Below are 17,136 nucleotides of genomic sequence, written 5' to 3'. Positions count from 1 at the left end.
TTTGGCACAAAAATCGAGGCACAACCGTATCACAAGTCCCATAGAGGCACTGAGGCAGAGGCAGGCAGGCAGGCAATACTCTGCCTCAGTGGATGCACTTCTGAACCTCCCCAGCACCATATGTACCCATTCAGCACCACATCGTGTGGTGTACCACATACTGTGGTGGGAAGGGACTGGGGTACGATCCAAAACCCACCGTCCCCTCTTGTGTTGCTGGCTCTAAACCAATCTCCCCCTTCTTCTTCCCTCTCTGTTTGTGTGTGTGCGTGCATGTGCAGGATGGAAGAGACAGTGCGGACGCTGCTGCAGAACCAGGGGGTGCTGGAGCAGACAGCCGTGGACACTGTGGACATCATGAAGGCCTACAAGGTAACACCGCACTGCTCAGCACTCCCCCAAAATGCTCTTTATAAAGCCAAACCGTAGAGGCTTGTGTAGGAGGAATGCTTTGTTTGGTAACACAGGCCATGCATTAGAATAAATTGTTATTATTCACCATCAATTAGGAGTGTGTGTGTGTGTGTGTGTGGGGGGGGGGGGGGGGGGGGGGGGTAGAACAGCTTTAATATTGCAGACAGATTGTGGCTTTTATCTATGTAATTGTCTGTATCTTTACCAACCACACATATTTTTTTTGTAAATATACACCACCATTCAAAAGTTTGGGGTCACCTAGAAATGTCCTTGTTTTTGAAAGAAAAAAATTACGATAATCTACAATAATCGAGAATTTCAATGAGCATTTTTCTACTACTGGCCATGCTTTCCACCTGGCTACCCCTACCCCGGTCAATAGCTCTGCACCCCCTACAGCAACTTGCCCAAGCCTCCCCATTTCTCCTTCACCCAAATCCAGATAGCTGATGTTCTGAAAGAGCTGCAAAATCTGGACCCCTACAAATCAGCTGGGCTAGACAATCTGGACCAACTCGTTCTAAAATTATCCGCCGCAATTGTTGCAACCCCTATTACTAGCCTGTTCAACCTCTCTTTCGTATCGTCTGAGATCCCTAAAGATGGGAAAGCTGCCGCGGTCATCCCCCTCGTCAAAAGGGGAGACACTCTAGACCCAAACTGTTACAGACCTATATCTATCCTACCCTTCCTTTCTAAAGTCTTTGTTAGCCAAGTTAACAAACAGATCACCGACCATTTCGAATCCCACCGTACATTCTCCGCTATGCAACCTGGTTTCCGAGCTGGTCATGGGTGCACCTCAGCCACCCTCAAAGTCCTAAATTATATCATAACCGCCATAGATAAAAGACAATACTATGCAGCCGTCTTCATCGACCTGGCCAAGGCTTTCGAATTTATCAACCACTGCATTCCTATCGGCATACTCAACAGCCTTGGTTTCTCAAATGACTGCCTCGTCTGGTTCATAAACTACTTCTCAGATCAGAGTTCAGTGTGTCAAATCGGAGGACCTGTTGTCCAGACTTCTGGCAGTCTCTATGGGGGTGCCACAGGGTTTAATTCTCGGGCCGACTCTTTTCTCTGCATATATCAATGATGTCGCTCTTGCTGCTGGTGATTCTTCTCTGATCCACCTCTACGCAGACGACACCATTCTGTATACTTCTGGCCCTTCTTTGGACACTGTGTTAACAAACTTCCAGACAAGCTTTAATGCCATACAACACTCCTTCCGTGTCCTCCAACTGCTCTTAAATGCAAGTAAAACTAACTGCCCGCACCCGCCCGCCCGTCTTGCATCACTACTCTAGACGGTTCTGACTTAGAATATGTGGACAACTACAAATACCTAGGTGTCTGGTTAGACTGTAAACTCTCCTTCTAGACTCACATTAAACATCTCTAATCCAAAATTAGAATTGGCTTCATATTTCACAACAAAACATCCTTCACTCATGCTGCCAAACATACCCTTGCAAAATTGACTATCCTACCGATCCTTGACTTCGGCGATGTCATTTACAAAATAGCCTCCAACTGCAAACAACAAGCAAACTGGATGTAGTCTATCACAGTGCCATCCGTTTTGTCACCAAAGCCCTATATACTACTCACCACGGCGACCTGTTTGCTCTCGTTGGCTGGCCCTTGCTTCATATTCGTCGCCAAACCCACTGGCTCCAGGTCATCTATAAGTCTTTGCTAGGTAAAGCCCTGCCTTATCTCAGCTCACTTGTCACCATAGCAGCACCCACCCGTAGCACGTGCTCCAGCAGGTATATTTCACTGGTCATCCCCAAAGCCAACTCCTACTTTGGCCACCTTTCCTTCCAGTTCTCTGCTGCCAATGACTGGAACGAATTGCAAAAATCAGAGTCTTATATCTCTCTCACTAACTTTAAGCACCAGCTGTCAGAGAATCTTACCGATCATTGCACCTGTACACAGCCCATCTGTAAATAGCCTCGTACCTACCTCATACCCATATTGTTATTTATTTTTTTGTTCCCTTGCACCCCAGTATTTCTACTTGCACATTCATCTTCTGCACATCTACTGTATCACTCCAGTGTTTAATTGCTAAATAGTAATTATGTCACTATGGCCTATTTATTGCTTTACCTCCCTAATCTTACTACATTTGCACACACTGTATATAGATTATTCTATTGTGTTATTGACTGTACGTTTGTTTATCCCATGTGTAACCCTGTGTTTGTTTGTGTCGCAGTGCTTTGCTTTATCTTGGCCAGGTCGCAGTTGTAAATGACAACTTGTTCTCAACTGGCCTACCTGGTTAAATAAAGGTGAAATCAAATTTAAAAAAATACAACATTTGCATCATAACGGGAAATGGAGGTATGGCAGTATACATTTCAATTAGCCTGAATCACGCATTAGCTAGATTTCTTGTGGGTGAACGTAGGGAGTATAACTCTATGGCTGAATCCCCTATTCCTTATACAGAGCACAATCGTTGACCAGGGCCCATAAAGTATTTAGCACTAGGCATAACAGCCTTTTGCGGTGTAGAGTCTCTCTCAGCGGTGGACCATATTTCCACCCAGCCAGATACCCTGTGATTATTCAAATGATGGGTATTATACAGAAGAACAGCAGCCCCAGAATTAATCAACCTGAGTGGATTATTAAACATGGAATTAGGATCTGTCAACATGTGCCAGTGGAGGGGATTGACTTCGCTCTGATGTGTGTCAGTGTGGGGGATCGATTTCGCTCTAACTTATGTGAACGGATGCAGCAAACATACACATGTGGAGAGAGACATATGTTAGGTTGCCGAGATGACTGTACCTACTGTAACCAGCAAGCAATCAGACATATCAGGGCTGTGGTAATGAGAGCAAGCTCTCGATTAATGGTGCCATTACTGGGGGAGAGATGTGGGTCATATTCATTATGCACCAAACGGAAGAAAACTGACTGAAATAGGGAGGGGCGACCTGAACTTGTAAAATAAGAAATGCTTAACTTTTTTACAAATGAATACAACCCTGGTTTCAAAGTGCCTGCAAAACAAAATAATCAAACAAAGTCAAGATTGGGAACCGATTGGAATAGTCCTTTAAAGTTCAAAGCAAAATGTAATGCTAGTTGTTGCCAAGGACAGCATTTCCAATTCATGTTCGGGAGGGACGACTTGATTTGGAATGCATTTGTATATGGCGGCGCTAGCAAGGACTCAACCTCATCTATCAATGTCTCCAGCCATGGCTGTCTGGGTCCGTGAAAGCCTATCATCAGACTTGACAATTAACTGTCAAGGGGGGGAGAGAAGGATTGAATGAAAATTTAACAGAGGTGCACAGGTGTACATCAGGCGATAACAACAAAAGGCTTTGGTGAGATTTTTTCGGGGGGGGGGGGGGGGGGGGTCCATTTACTTGCATTGCAAAGCTCATTGGCTGGCTATAGACATGTGTTGAGGTTTACACGACATCTAACTCCCAGCTCAATTGTAGTTTCATCCCTCTCTGGTCCTTGATCAGATTTGGAATAGGACGGAGATAAAGAGGGTTTGTGAAATGGATGTTGCAAATGAAAGGGCTGTGACCTCCTCGATCGGACTAAGCCTTGCATGTTGAGTATTTAAAGGTGTCCCAATCTCTCCTATTGAAATGTACCTACATCTAGGATTCATGGCAACTATATCACCCCAGAGGCGGTGTTGTTTTTTTAAAGCACATTCAATGCATACAGATAAATGCCCAGTTTCGTCCAGGAAGCGTTTCATATTATCGGCATATCACTTTGTTTTTGGATGCAGGAAATCCATCATAAATCCCCACTGGTAGGGGTTTTGTATGGAATTGTAAGGAAACTGGTGTTTGTTGTAAATACAGTATATTAGATTTAACAACAGGCTATGCTATGGTTTTCATATGTCTCAATATCACATACAAAACAACGTGGTGTACTGATTTAAGGCCAACGTAGCATGATATCATTTATTTGAATGGTAATATCGGAGTGAAAGAAAATCCCTCCTTGACTTCTAGGTTAGTGTGAAAATACTTTGAATAATTGACAGACGACACATGACATATCCTCCTTTACCAGTACTCTATATCCTGTGTTGAATGTACAGTACCTAATTAGCTAATCAATGTCAGGATGCTGTCTGGTCTGTGAATCTCCTGGTGAGCCATTATCAGGGACCCCATCATTTTATTGTGTTTGCTTTTAATTCCCGCCTCTCTCTTATTAGTGTCACAGCTGGAGACTGAGGCAGGGTGTGAAGGGGGGAAAAGGGGGGTGTGGGGTCCCCTATCGGCAGACAAGATGGAGAGGTCTCAAGGTCACTGCCACTCTCTTGGAATACAAGTGAAACGCGATTAGGGATTAGGGGATGTTTTGGAGTTTAATTGTTTTTTTTCTCTCTTCCCTCTCGCTCTCTGTTCTCTCTCTATCGGTTTCTATTTCTCTCCTTCTCCCGTCTCTCTCTCTCTCTCTCTCTCTCTCTCTCTCTCTCTCTCTGTCTCTCTCTCTGTCTCTCTCTCTGTCACTCTCTCTCTCTCTGTCTCTCTCTCTCTCTGTCTCTCTCTCTCTCTCTGTCTCTCTCTCTGTCTCTCTCTCTCTCTCTGTCTCTCTCTCTGTCTCTCTCTCTCTCCTCTCGTCTGTCTATCAGGATAAACTCTCGGAGGAGGTGCAGAAGACGCGTGACAGCCTAGAGCAGAACAGCAGCGGTGGCGGCCCACAGCCGTCTTCTGGAGACCCTTTGCTGCCAGACATCGGCAGCATCAGCCGAGCGGAAGAGTTTCAGGACCAAACAAAGCTCCTTCTGGAGCGTCTGCGCACCCTAGAGGTACAGTTCAAAACATGGCTCCGCCTCTCTTCGCCTCCCTCGTCCCCTTCTCCCTCCGCGACCAGGCTCTCCTTCTTATGTTTGCAGTCTGGAGCATAATGGTCTTATCAAAGTATTGTGCGCTCTGCTGTTTGAAGAGCAAAGCGCTCCACAGAGGGCTCAGGTTTCGGAACTTGGGGCTTTTACAACTGTCTTTGTTCATTTCCATAGCGCTCCTCCACTGTTCTACTGTGTGTTCTGTTCTCAGCATTAGCAACAGTTGAGTCAGAAATCCATTTTGAGTAATCCTTCTGATTCTGATTGTTTCCGACCATACAGTACACCCACTAGACTGACACACCAGGCTTTCAGATCTCCTCAGCAATTAAAGGGGCTAAGTCTATTAAGACGTAATCAAATTACGCTCTGAGACCCACCTACTCATTTACGAAGGGTCTGTGGCTAATGTTCAAATACTTTGAGTGTATGATAGAGCACCTACCGGAGTGCCCGTTGGGAAGGGTTTGGTTTTGCACGTTTAGGACTACTCCATTGGTCCCATTGCTGCCAGACAAGCTCAATCAAGTGCAGAAAAAGTATTTAAAAAAAACAAATAATACTATTTGAACCCAGGTCTTCTCCTCAGCCACTATGGACAGCTCAGACATGAGAAAACGCTGCCAGAGATAGACGCCCCAAGAAACCGGCACGTTCTACATACATTATTAACAGTGACACTAACTCTACGCTGACAGAAATTGCAGTTAAAGCTAATTAGAACAAAATGCAGTGTAATTGCTTGTTGTTTTATGGCTCCTCTGTCACTGTATAAGTTGTCTTCCCTGCACTCAAAGAAAATAACGACTGGCCTGTCTCGTGATTTTGTCGGAGGAAGCTTCCCACATTACCACAAAAAGCCACATTCTAAATGAGTTTATCGAAATGTATCTGCCATCTTCTTCCGTCCCGCTGCATCCGTGATGGATGCTCCTCCAGAAGAGAACCGGCTAAAACAACGGGCGAGGCAATACATCACTGGCCTTTTGTTATGTGTAAACGGTGATGACACTAAGTAAGGGCGCCCATTTCTATCCCCCCCCCCCCCCACCAGCCCAGCCCAACTGATATCATTCATTACCATGGAGGGCATGCTATGCCTTTAGGTTTAGATTGAAACCTTTAGAGAAAAAAAAAACATCTTGGAGAAGAAAAAAAACTGGTTGTTCTTTTCACAGATGCTTGAAAGATCAGTTAACGCTGCTACTCTTATTTATATATATTTTTACGGCCCAAAAAAACGCTAATGGAAGTAGTGTCGTTGAGGGATTCGACTTTCAGTCGAAGGACAAAATGAGTTAGGGTTCATCTCGAGTGGACATAGGATAGAATAGAAGTCACCGCTACAGATGATATACCTGTACCTAACTCATCCATTCCAACTCAACTCTCAATGCTTCTAGCTTTCCACACAAGTAAGTGTTGTAGAGACTCCATAGTAAGACAGAGCACTCGAGCAAGCAAGTGACTGGGTCTCGGGTAACTGTCTGCAGTTCGAGCAAGTGTGCATGCCCATTGCCCAGCCTTGTGCCCATGCAGCTTGGCTGGCACAGTTGGCAGCCGGGTGCCAGGGAAAGGAGGCCTGGCGTACAGGCGTCACAGATGGACAGCTGGCACTCTGGTTTCAGTGCAGGGCTGGCTCTAACTCCTGTTCAATTACAGGCCGAGTGAGAACTGACTGTGATGCAGCCAGCTCTAGCCCTGTCCATACAATCCCTCATCCCTTCTCCACCCTCTTCACCCCAATTCAAAACCTACTGTAAGCCAGAAGCAAAAAACCCCTGCTGTTTATAACTCTGTTTTCTAGCTAGTTACTTTCCATTGAAGTTTAAAAGAAAAACACATCCATGATTCTAGAAAACCACTTCTCTAATCATGGATGATCATGCATTTATTCTGTTCTATAAAAAGCAACTTATAATGGCATGCATAATTGACATGTTTCAGAATCTATGGCAACAGCAGTTGTGGTTGCTATGCTTTAATTGTAGCGGCTGTAGGAGCAATACATTGAATACATGTTTGTTATGTGATTTAGTTGCTCTTTTCATCCCCATTCAAAATGTTTTTTTCTGACATGGGACATTTATTTCGTTTAGCATTTGTTGACAACGCATCACAGCCGAGCACTGCATTCATTCACGGTACAATTGATTATGCACTGTGGCTGTGCAAAATATTGTTTTTCAACTAAGCTCAAATAGACGTCAGACGTTCTCCATGACGTTTTGCAATAGAAGATGGCAAAAGAGCACCGTAGTGAAAGTATCTCAAATGCTTTTAATGCGAGCAGAAAATGTTCAGCGTTCATCGCGGATGCTTTTAGATGTGTGTTCATCAGGTTAGGTTCAGTTTGATGGAAGTAGACACATTTTTTCCACACAGTTCCCATATCAACAGTATCGTCAATATAGCACGCCACTTCACCTTTCTCCGACCCCTTGTTCCATAGAGAAAGATGATTCAACCAGTTACTACCCACACAAGGAATATGATACAAACGTTCAAAAACATGCTTATGTGCAACCTTTGGGTAATTATTTGCCTTCACTAGGAGTTTTTACTTTACTAATATTAATACAAGTACATTTTTTTTTTGTAAAAGGCTTTTCGTGTACATCTCAAAGTTGCTCATTTGTTATAGCTCTGTGCCATTTTGATTAAGGCAGGGGAATATGTTAGGTGCAATTATTTAGCCTGGGTTTTAATCAAAGGTTGGCTTTTTGTACTAAAGGGCATGCGCCGAGAGAGGCGAGCTAGCCGGAGCGATGTTGACAGCTTCTAATATGGCCTGCCTGGACCGCCTGCATTTGACAAACTAGAAACAGAGGAGATCAATAGCCCCTCTCCCTTAAAAGGTGAAGCAATATCCCCCCCCCCCCCCTCACTTAAAACAAGGACATATTCACATTAGCCCCTTCTAGCCCATTCTACCTAACTTCTTATTTGTACCTTTTAAAGTTCAGGATCATAACTTCAAGCCCCTTGACCTTTCATTGTGAGATACTTCTGCAGGTTTTTATTAGTTGGCCCCGGTCTTATGGTTGACACCTGACCTTTTCGACCTCCGGCAAATCCTCTCTTGTTGTTATCTTGTTCTCTGGCAGTATAGTCTTGCGCTACACAACACAGATATGATTTGTTGCATCAATAGTTTTTCATATGAAAACAAAGATTGGAGAGACTACAAATGCCTTTGGCATTATTTTCATTGGCCACATATGCAGTATCATTTCACATCCACACTGAACAAAAATATAAATGCAACACGTAAAGGGTTGGTCCCATGTTTCATGAGCTGAAATAAAAGATCCCATACATTTTCCATATGCACAAAAGCGTATTTCTTTAAAATGTTGTGCACAGATTAGTTTACATGCCTGTTATTGAGCATTTCTCTTTTTCCAAGATAATCCATCCACTTGACAGGTGTGGCATATCAAGATGCTGATTAAACAGCATGATCATTACACAGGTGCACCTTGTGCTTGGGACACTAAAAGGCCACTCTAAAATGTGCAGTTTTGTCACACAACACAATGCCACAGAAGTCTCAAGTTTTGAGGGAGCATGCAATTGACAGGAATGTACACCAGAGCTGTTGCCAGAGAATTTATTGTTAATTTCTCCAACATAAGCCACCTCCAACTTCGTTTGAGAGAATTTGGCAGTATGTCCAACCGGCCTCACAGCTGCAGACCACGTGTATGGCGTTGTGTGGGTGAGCGGTTTGCTGATGTCAAAGTTGTGAACAGAGTGCCCCATGGTGGAGGTGGGGTTATGGTGTGGTCAGGCATAAGCTACGGACAACAAGCACAATTGCATTTTATCTATGTCAATTTGAATGCACAGAGATACTGTGACGAGATCCTTAGGCCCAGTGTCGTGCCATTCATCCGCCGCCATCACCTCCTGTTTCAGCATGATAATGCACGGCCCCATGTTGCAAGGATCTGTGCAACGTAAAATGTCCCAGTTCTTCCATGGCCTGCATACTCAACAGACATGTCACCATTGAGCATGTTTGGGATGATCTGGATCAACGTGTACGACAGCGTGTTCCAGTTCCCGTCAATATCCAGAAACTTCGCACAGCCATTGAAGTGGGTGGGACAACATTCAACATGCCACAATCAACAGCCTGTTCAACTATGCGAAGGAGATGTATCGCTCTGCATGAGGCAAATAGTGTCACAATAGATACAGTACTGACTGGTTTTCTGATCCACAGCCATACTTTTTTTTAAGGTATCTGTGACCAACAGATGCATATCTGTATTCCCAGTCATGTGAAATCCATAGATTATGGCCTAATGAATGTATTTCAATTTGCTGACTGCCTTATATGAACTGTAACTCAGTAAAATCTTTGAAATGATTGCGTGTTGCGTTTCTATTTGTTTGTTTAGTGTATGTCAATCAGGGTATATAATTATATGTTGGTTGTTCTATAACCACCTGTGATTGTTTTTTATTTTTTAATTGACGAGCAGGCACCACCTGGTATTTATTTATATACTATTTTAATTACTTTTCCTTCATTACTCTTTTGGTAAATGGCTCATAAATAAATCTGATGCATACAAACTGTACAAATTGCTTTTGACGACAAGCTCTCGGTGGATTTCAGTCATCACTAAATGTGTTTTATTTCGCCGTACAGGAGGAAAACTCCGCATTGGCCATGGAGAACGAGAGCCAGAGGGAGCAGTATGAGCACTGTCTGGATGAGGTGAGTAGTCCACGCCTCGCTCTATTCACCCAGCCCGCAACCTCCGTGAGAGAAATCTTTTCTTTCACCACACGAATGATACCCTACATCTCAGGAACAAGTGTTATTTCTTCCCTATTCTGTGACTTATTGTGAGTTGTATTCTTTTCTATTTACCTTCAGCGACTTTCTTTAAGATCGTACTGATAGTACTGATCCAACAGGTTACAAACACTGCACTATTTCCAGTATCCTTCTCTACCTTTGCCGACTTTTCTTTGAGATTTCTCTCAACACACAATTTTCCTGCTCTCAAATTCTATCAATGCAATTCCAAAGTAATTCCTCTCCAAAGGAAATGTGATTATGGAGAAAGAGGTACTTGGCGTTCTGACGGCGAACTGTGTTGTGGGAGAAGCTGGGAAAATGGTGGCCTGAGGGAGCCGAATGACAGCAATTAATGAGCTTGTTGGCTCGGACCGCACGCTGAGTCACCCTGAGGGAAGGCTGGAGGCCCGCTAGTGCCAGAAAGGACAGACTGGTCTAATACACTGTGGTGCCAGCTACTGGGGCTCATATGACCTGAGATCTGGGTCTCTGGTGCCAGAGGGAGTGGGGGTGGGGAGGGGGGAGACGTAGATTGATGGTGGGACAGAGAAAGCGAGAGAATGAAAGAAAGAGAAAGAAAGCGAGAGAAAGTGATAGAGAGACACAAGGAGCGTTAACAATACGTGATCTGTGTTAACAGTCCATCTGTGGTATGCAATTGTTTTGCAATGCTCCAAGCATACTGTATGAAACTCCACACCATGCTGCAGCCTTGGAGGCTAACGCCTGGGGTGGGCCCAGACCAAATCCCTTTTCCACTTCCGTGACCTCAAAAAGCCAGGGCTGTGCTGCTCTGTTGTCTGGTCTGGTGTTGTGTTGTCCTCTGAGGTCTCTTCTGACTGGAGCTAGCTCACTAATGAGCATGTTGTGATGCGGAAGTCTCCACAGCTCTAACAGCTCTGCTGATGGGCTCAGGACCTTTGGAAACTGAAGAGAACGCGGGGCTTGTTTAGTAATGATGCATTTTTTTAAGAAAAAGATTGTGGATTATTATCTCTACATAAGCAGAGTGGTGGCTGTTTGGTATGCTATTTGGGCTGGCCACTCACTTTAGTTTTTAAAATGATTTTTTTTAAATACAGTGCCTTGCGAAAGTATTCGGCCCCCTTGAACTTTGCGACATTTTGCCACATTTCAGGCTTCAAACATAAAGATATAAAACTGTATTTTTTTGTGAAGAATCAACAACAAGTGGGACACAATCATGAAGTGGAACGACATTTATTGGATATTTCAAACTTTTTTAACAAATCAAAAACTGAAAAATTGGGCGTGCAAAATTATTCAGCCCCCTTAAGTTAATACTTTGTAGCGCCACCTTTTGCTGCGATTACAGCTGTAAGTCGCTTGGGGTATGTCCCTATCAGTTTTGCACATCGAGATACTGACATTTTTTCCCATTCCTCCTTGCAAAACAGCTCGAGCTCAGTGAGGTTGGATGGAGAGCATTTGTGAACAGCAGTTTTCAGTTCTTTCCACAGATTCTCGATTGGATTCAGGTCTGGACTTTGACTTGGCCATTCTAACACCTGGATATGTTTATTTTTGAACCATTCCATTGTAGATTTTGCTTTATGCTTTGGATCATTGTCTTGTTGGAAGACAAATCTCCGTCCCAGTCTCAGGTCTTTTGCAGACTCCATCAGGTTTTCTTCCAGAATGGTCCTGTATTTGGCTCCATCCATCTTCCCATCAATTTTAACCATCTTCCCTGTCCCTGCTGAAGAAAAGCAGGCCCAAACCATGATGCTGCCACCACCATGTTTGACAGTGGGGATGGTGTGTTCAGCTGTGTTGCTTTTACGCCAAACATAACGTTTCGCATTGTTGCCAAAAAGTTGAATTTTGGTTTCATCTGACCAGAGCACCTTCTTCCACATGTTTGGTGTGTCTCCCAGGTGGCTTGTGGCAAACTTTAAACAACACCTTTTATGGATATGTTTAAGAAATGGCTTTCTTCTTGCCACTCTTCCATAAAGGCCAGATTTGTGCAATATACGACTGATTGTTGTCCTATGGACAGAGTCTCCCACCTCAGCTGTAGATCTCTGCAGTTCATCCAGAGTGATCATGGGCCTCTTGGCTGCATCTCTGATCAGTCTTCTCCTTGTATGAGCTGAAAGTTTAGAGGGACGGCCAGGTCTTGGTAGATTTGCAGTGGTCTGATACTCCTTCCATTTCAATATTATCGCTTGCACAGTGCTCCTTGGGATGTTTAAAGCTTGGGAAATCTTTTTGTATCCAAATCCGGCTTTAAACTTCTTCACAACAGTATCTCGGACCTGCCTGGTGTGTTCCTTGTTCTTCATGATGCTCTCTGCGCTTTTAACGGACCTCTGAGACTATCACAGTGCAGGTGCATTTATACGGAAACTTGATTACACACAGGTGGATTGTATTTATCATCATTAGTCATTTAGGTCAACATTGGATCATTCAGAGATCCTCACTGAACTTCTGGAGAGAGTTTGCTGCACTGAAAGTAAAGGGGCTGAATAATTTTGCACGCCCAATTTTTCTGTTTTTGATTTGTTAAAAAAGTTTGAAATATCCAATAAATGTCGTTCCACTTCATGATTGTGTCCCACTTGTTGTTGATTCTTCACAAAAAAATACAGTTTTATATCTTTATGTTTGATGCCTGAAATGTGGCAAAAGGTCGCAAAGTTCAAGGGGGCCGAATACTTTCGCAAGGCACTGTATTTCTATAATTTTTGTTCCACTTAGTAAACATGTGCAAATGTCATGCTATTGAAAGGCTGGTAAAAGGAGTTATGCCACATTTTGCAAGGCATCAGATGCAAGAGACTGTTATGCCACACTTCATGTAGTATGACTTGAACTATGAATGCTCTATAAAGTCTTTATAAGTGATTTTATTTATCATCTGTTGTAATTTAGATTCTCACTTGAAGATCATTCAATATTCTTTGAATTAGTGCCCTTCAGTTTTACAGAAGCAGCTCTGTATCACTCCCCACAGGGCTCAATCACTTCATCATATTTACTCCATCTCCCGTTATTCAATAGAGGGAGAGAGGACACCTCTGAGAAAAAGCCAATGCGTGCTTACAGTGAATTAACGAGCAATCAATGGGCTGTAATCAGAGTCAGAGTCGATGGGGCATTGCGGTCTAAACTCGGAAGAGTGGTAGGGGTGTGAGGCGCTCTGCGGCCAAAGCCCAGGCACAACAGTACTTTAGCCCTCCACTTCTTCTCTCCGACTGACCGCTGTGTCGCAAATGACACCCTATTCCCTATATAGTGCGCTCCTTTTGACCAGGGCCTATGGCGTCAAGTAGTGCAGTATATAAGGGATAGGGTGCCCTTCAGGACACAACCCTCTACTCTCCAAGCCACTACATCAGCCCTGACACTGCTGTCAATACAGAATCAACAGAAGACAATTAAACATCATGAAGACATGCAGCGTGTCTGGCTCCAATCTGTTCGGCTTCGCCGGGCCGCTACTGGCCTTCTCTGCCACCCTGCGTCAGATGTATGATGATTGGTCCCCTTAGGAATCAACACACTCCTCCAAGGGAAGACAGACGGGGGGACAATGCTGTAATGTATTGGGACATCGTGTTCACTAAAGCCTGTAATAATTTTGTAAGCGGTCAGAGGAACTTGTGTATAAAATGTTGTTGGAGGAAGAGGGGAATTGAGAAAATGCGGCGTCGGCATGCACAGGGCAGGGGCAGTTTAGAGTTGAGGTCGTGGGTCAACTAGAGACATTTTCTTTCTTTCTCACTCATCTTTCTCACCCATAACAGCCACCATATTATGGTCAGTCACTAAACAGCTTGCATAAAACGTTTGGATAATTCTTGTTTCTTTTTTCATTCTGTATTAGGTTGCCAATCAAGTTGTGCAGGCACTGCTCACCCAAAAGGTAGGAGTCTGGTTTCCATAGCAACTGTGTTATAAAAACGCCTCAGAATTATACTAATATTAGATCCAATGATGTTGTTAGACATGTATGTAATACAGTAGCTCAAAACTTTGTGTTAACTAATCAACTTTTATGGTGTCCATATTAGGATAGTCACACATCAATGTAAGTTCACACCTCTGCTTGTAATAACTCTCTCTCTGTTGTTTTTCCCCATGCAGGATCTGAGGGAGGAGTGTCTGAAGTTGCGGACCAGAGTGTTTGACCTGGAGCAACAAAACCGGACCATGAGTGTCCTCTTCCAGCAGCGAGTCCGACCTGCATCAGACCTGCTCCTGCAGGTAGGGACCTGTCCACTCATCTAGTCCCAGAACTACTATAGAACCTCATTGTCCCAGAACCATTATAGGACCTCATTGTCCCAGAACCTCATTGTCCCAGAACCACTACAGAACCTCATTGTTCCAGAACCACTATAGAACCTCATTGTCCCGGAACCACTATAGAACCTCATTGTCCCAGAACCACTACAGAACCTCTTTGTCCCAGAACCACTACAGAACCTCATTGTCCCAGAACCAATATAAAACCTCATTGTCCCAGAACCACAATAGAACTTCATTACCCCAGAACCACTATAGCACCTCATTGTCCCAGAACCACGATAGAACCTCATAGAGAAACTATTGGCCATGACTCAGATGTGCCTGACTGATGGAGTTAAAATAGCATTTCACTGCTACTAGTTTCAGTATTAGAACTATGTTGGTTCTTGTATTCAATATTGTTGAAGGCAACAGTGTGGGTGTAAGGACATCTGCTCCAGTAGCATATTTGCTCACTTCAAAGTTCTGAAGAGCAGCGATATTAGATCATCCATCTTTTTGTGATGGCGATGTGATCCTGAGTCCGGGGTCTGTGATATCATCATCGCTAAAAAAACAGTGTGCTCATGAACCATCCAGCCTCTGCGGAGCTGCAGGGCTCAGACAAGATCATTTGAGAAAGTACCGAGACTCGCGTCATCCATCCTGGGCTCTCTCGGGGGGACGGTAAACCTCTCAACCAAATTACCTCTAGCTCACCAGACCTTGTGGCATGTAACACAGACATAGATGCTAGAGAGAGGGGAGGGTATGTGTGTGCGCCCGTGTGTGTATGTAGTCTGCCGTGGGTAGGAATGCACACTTACTGTAACACAGAAATCATTTACTCCAGTCACTGCAGAGAGAGAGAGAGAGAGAGAGAGAAATATTGACAACCATGTCTGCTATAAAATGGCCGCATGGATTTTCCTTAATCTGATTTGCAGCTATGGCCGTCCAGCTCTCGTTACCTTACCTCTTCTCAGAGTGGAGGGTGGAGGCTCTCAGACTGCCACAGGGTAAAAGGGGGAGATGTGGGGTGTGAGAGGGAGCTGAGGGGGATGGAGGTACAGGGGGCCTATAGACGGCACAGACGGTTAATGAGACTCCTACTGGTCTTAATGAGAACATGTGGCTCAGAAAGGATGGATGAGAGGAGCTCAGGGGAGAGCTGAGTGCAGGTACTATGCAAGTCAACACATCCAGGTGCTATGCAAGTCAACACATCCAGGTGCTATGCAAGTCAACACATCCAGGTGCTATGCAAGTCAACACATCCAGGTACTATGCAAGTCAACACATCCAGGTACTATGCAAGTCAACACATCCAGGTACAGAAACAAAGAAAGTTATAGTTGAAGAATAACTTTTTTTTATTGTTGACAATATCTGTAAAACAACAGCCTCCAGAACACTGGTGTTGTTGAATAGTCCACAAACCATTTTAATGGATCTCGTTTAAGCAATGTTTCGATCAATAGACCCTCATCACGATTTGTTCAGGTGTTGACAAAATTCGAAAGGATATAAATGAGAATTGCAAAGAGCGAGCTGACGACAATCCTTTATCTACCTCAAGTTCAGGAGAGAGTATGCCCTCTGTCAGTCGCCCTCTGCTATGCTGACATATGGATAATTGAAAGTCACAGTCCACATTGTCCAGTGAAGAGTGCAATTTTGGCTGGAAGGGAGGCATTTTCGTCATTCCAACAGATTGAGCGAAGCTGTGGATGCGCTATTTTTGTCCCAACTTAACCAGGGCATGAATAAAGTGAAATGTGTCATTGTTTATGAACTATTTGTAACTATTGAATCATATTTTGATTTAATAAACTAATTTGTATGTTCTGGTTATATTCTACAAGAGTAAATGTTAGCGCATTCAGTCTGTTCAGTAGAGCATTTGTGTTCAATATACAACGTGATCAACAAGACATTGAAGAGAGCAATATACCGTAAATCTATTTGCTTGTGTAGCAGGGGCCTCTGTCTCTGCCCCAAATTGTATCCTATTCCCTATATAGTGCTCTGGTCAAAAGAAGTGCACTATGTAGAAAATAGAGTACCATTTGGGACAGAGCTGGCTTTTCACGAGGGAGTATGCCGGGAATGAGGATTTGTAGCAAGGCATTTTTTCAGCAGTGAGGAAGTGAGATTTTATTGTGAAGGAGGCGGATAGATTTGAAAGATTTATGTCCAACTTTATGTCCAACCGATGTCTGCCAGCACATTAAACAACAAGAAAATAATTGACACTTGTGTAAGCGATAGCTAAATCATACATTATAGGAGGATTTTTTTTTTGTATTTTCACATGGATTCCTCAAACAGTCATTAATTTTATTGAAAATCTCATGATTCTTTCATGGTTGTGGTTTTGTCGATATGTTTCAGGTTGTAAACCTTGTTTCTATTCCTGGGATTAGTTTCTCTATAAAGGTGGCTGTGACAACGATGACCAGTAATACAAGTGCTGAAAGAGTATATGATTGATTGATTGATTGAGTCAATTAAAACATGGGTTTGAAATCAGTTCCCTTGCTACTTATTGTGGATAATTTCTCTTGAAGCAGCCTAATATTTTGCCCTCTAAAACGGCTGCAGGTAACCTTCTGTTTTTTTAAAATTATTATTTTTTAATTTTTTATTTAACCTTTATTTAACTAGGCAAGTTAGGGGTTTGCATGAATTACCTTTATACCATAACCTACCATCAAATAAGTATAATAAGTAATTAGCGACAGTAGAGCTAGACATATTAATATTTCCTATC

At 43.5% G+C, this 17,136-nt stretch overlaps 1 protein-coding gene across 6 annotated transcripts in view; it reads left to right on the top strand.

Annotated features, from left to right (window-relative positions):
* LOC110495841 (nck-associated protein 5-like) overlaps window positions 1–17,136 on the top strand; it is a 159,898-nt gene that overhangs the window by 102,213 nt on the left and 40,549 nt on the right. For all 6 annotated transcript variants that reach the window (XM_036952282.1, XM_036952280.1, XM_036952279.1 and 3 more), the window contains 5 exons: window positions 282–372; window positions 5,072–5,248; window positions 9,948–10,016; window positions 13,960–13,998; window positions 14,220–14,339. In XM_036952282.1, coding sequence (XP_036808177.1) covers window positions 282–372; window positions 5,072–5,248; window positions 9,948–10,016; window positions 13,960–13,998; window positions 14,220–14,339 — 496 coding nt within the window. The remainder of the gene's footprint in view (window positions 1–281; window positions 373–5,071; window positions 5,249–9,947; window positions 10,017–13,959; window positions 13,999–14,219; window positions 14,340–17,136) is intronic.

Source organism: Oncorhynchus mykiss, chromosome 18 (assembly GCF_013265735.2).
Source record: "Oncorhynchus mykiss isolate Arlee chromosome 18, USDA_OmykA_1.1, whole genome shotgun sequence".
In the NCBI taxonomy this organism is placed as follows: Eukaryota; Metazoa; Chordata; class Actinopteri; order Salmoniformes; family Salmonidae; genus Oncorhynchus; species Oncorhynchus mykiss.
The sequence above is the reverse complement of the archived record's forward strand: the minus strand, read 5'-3'. Positions and strand labels throughout refer to the sequence as shown.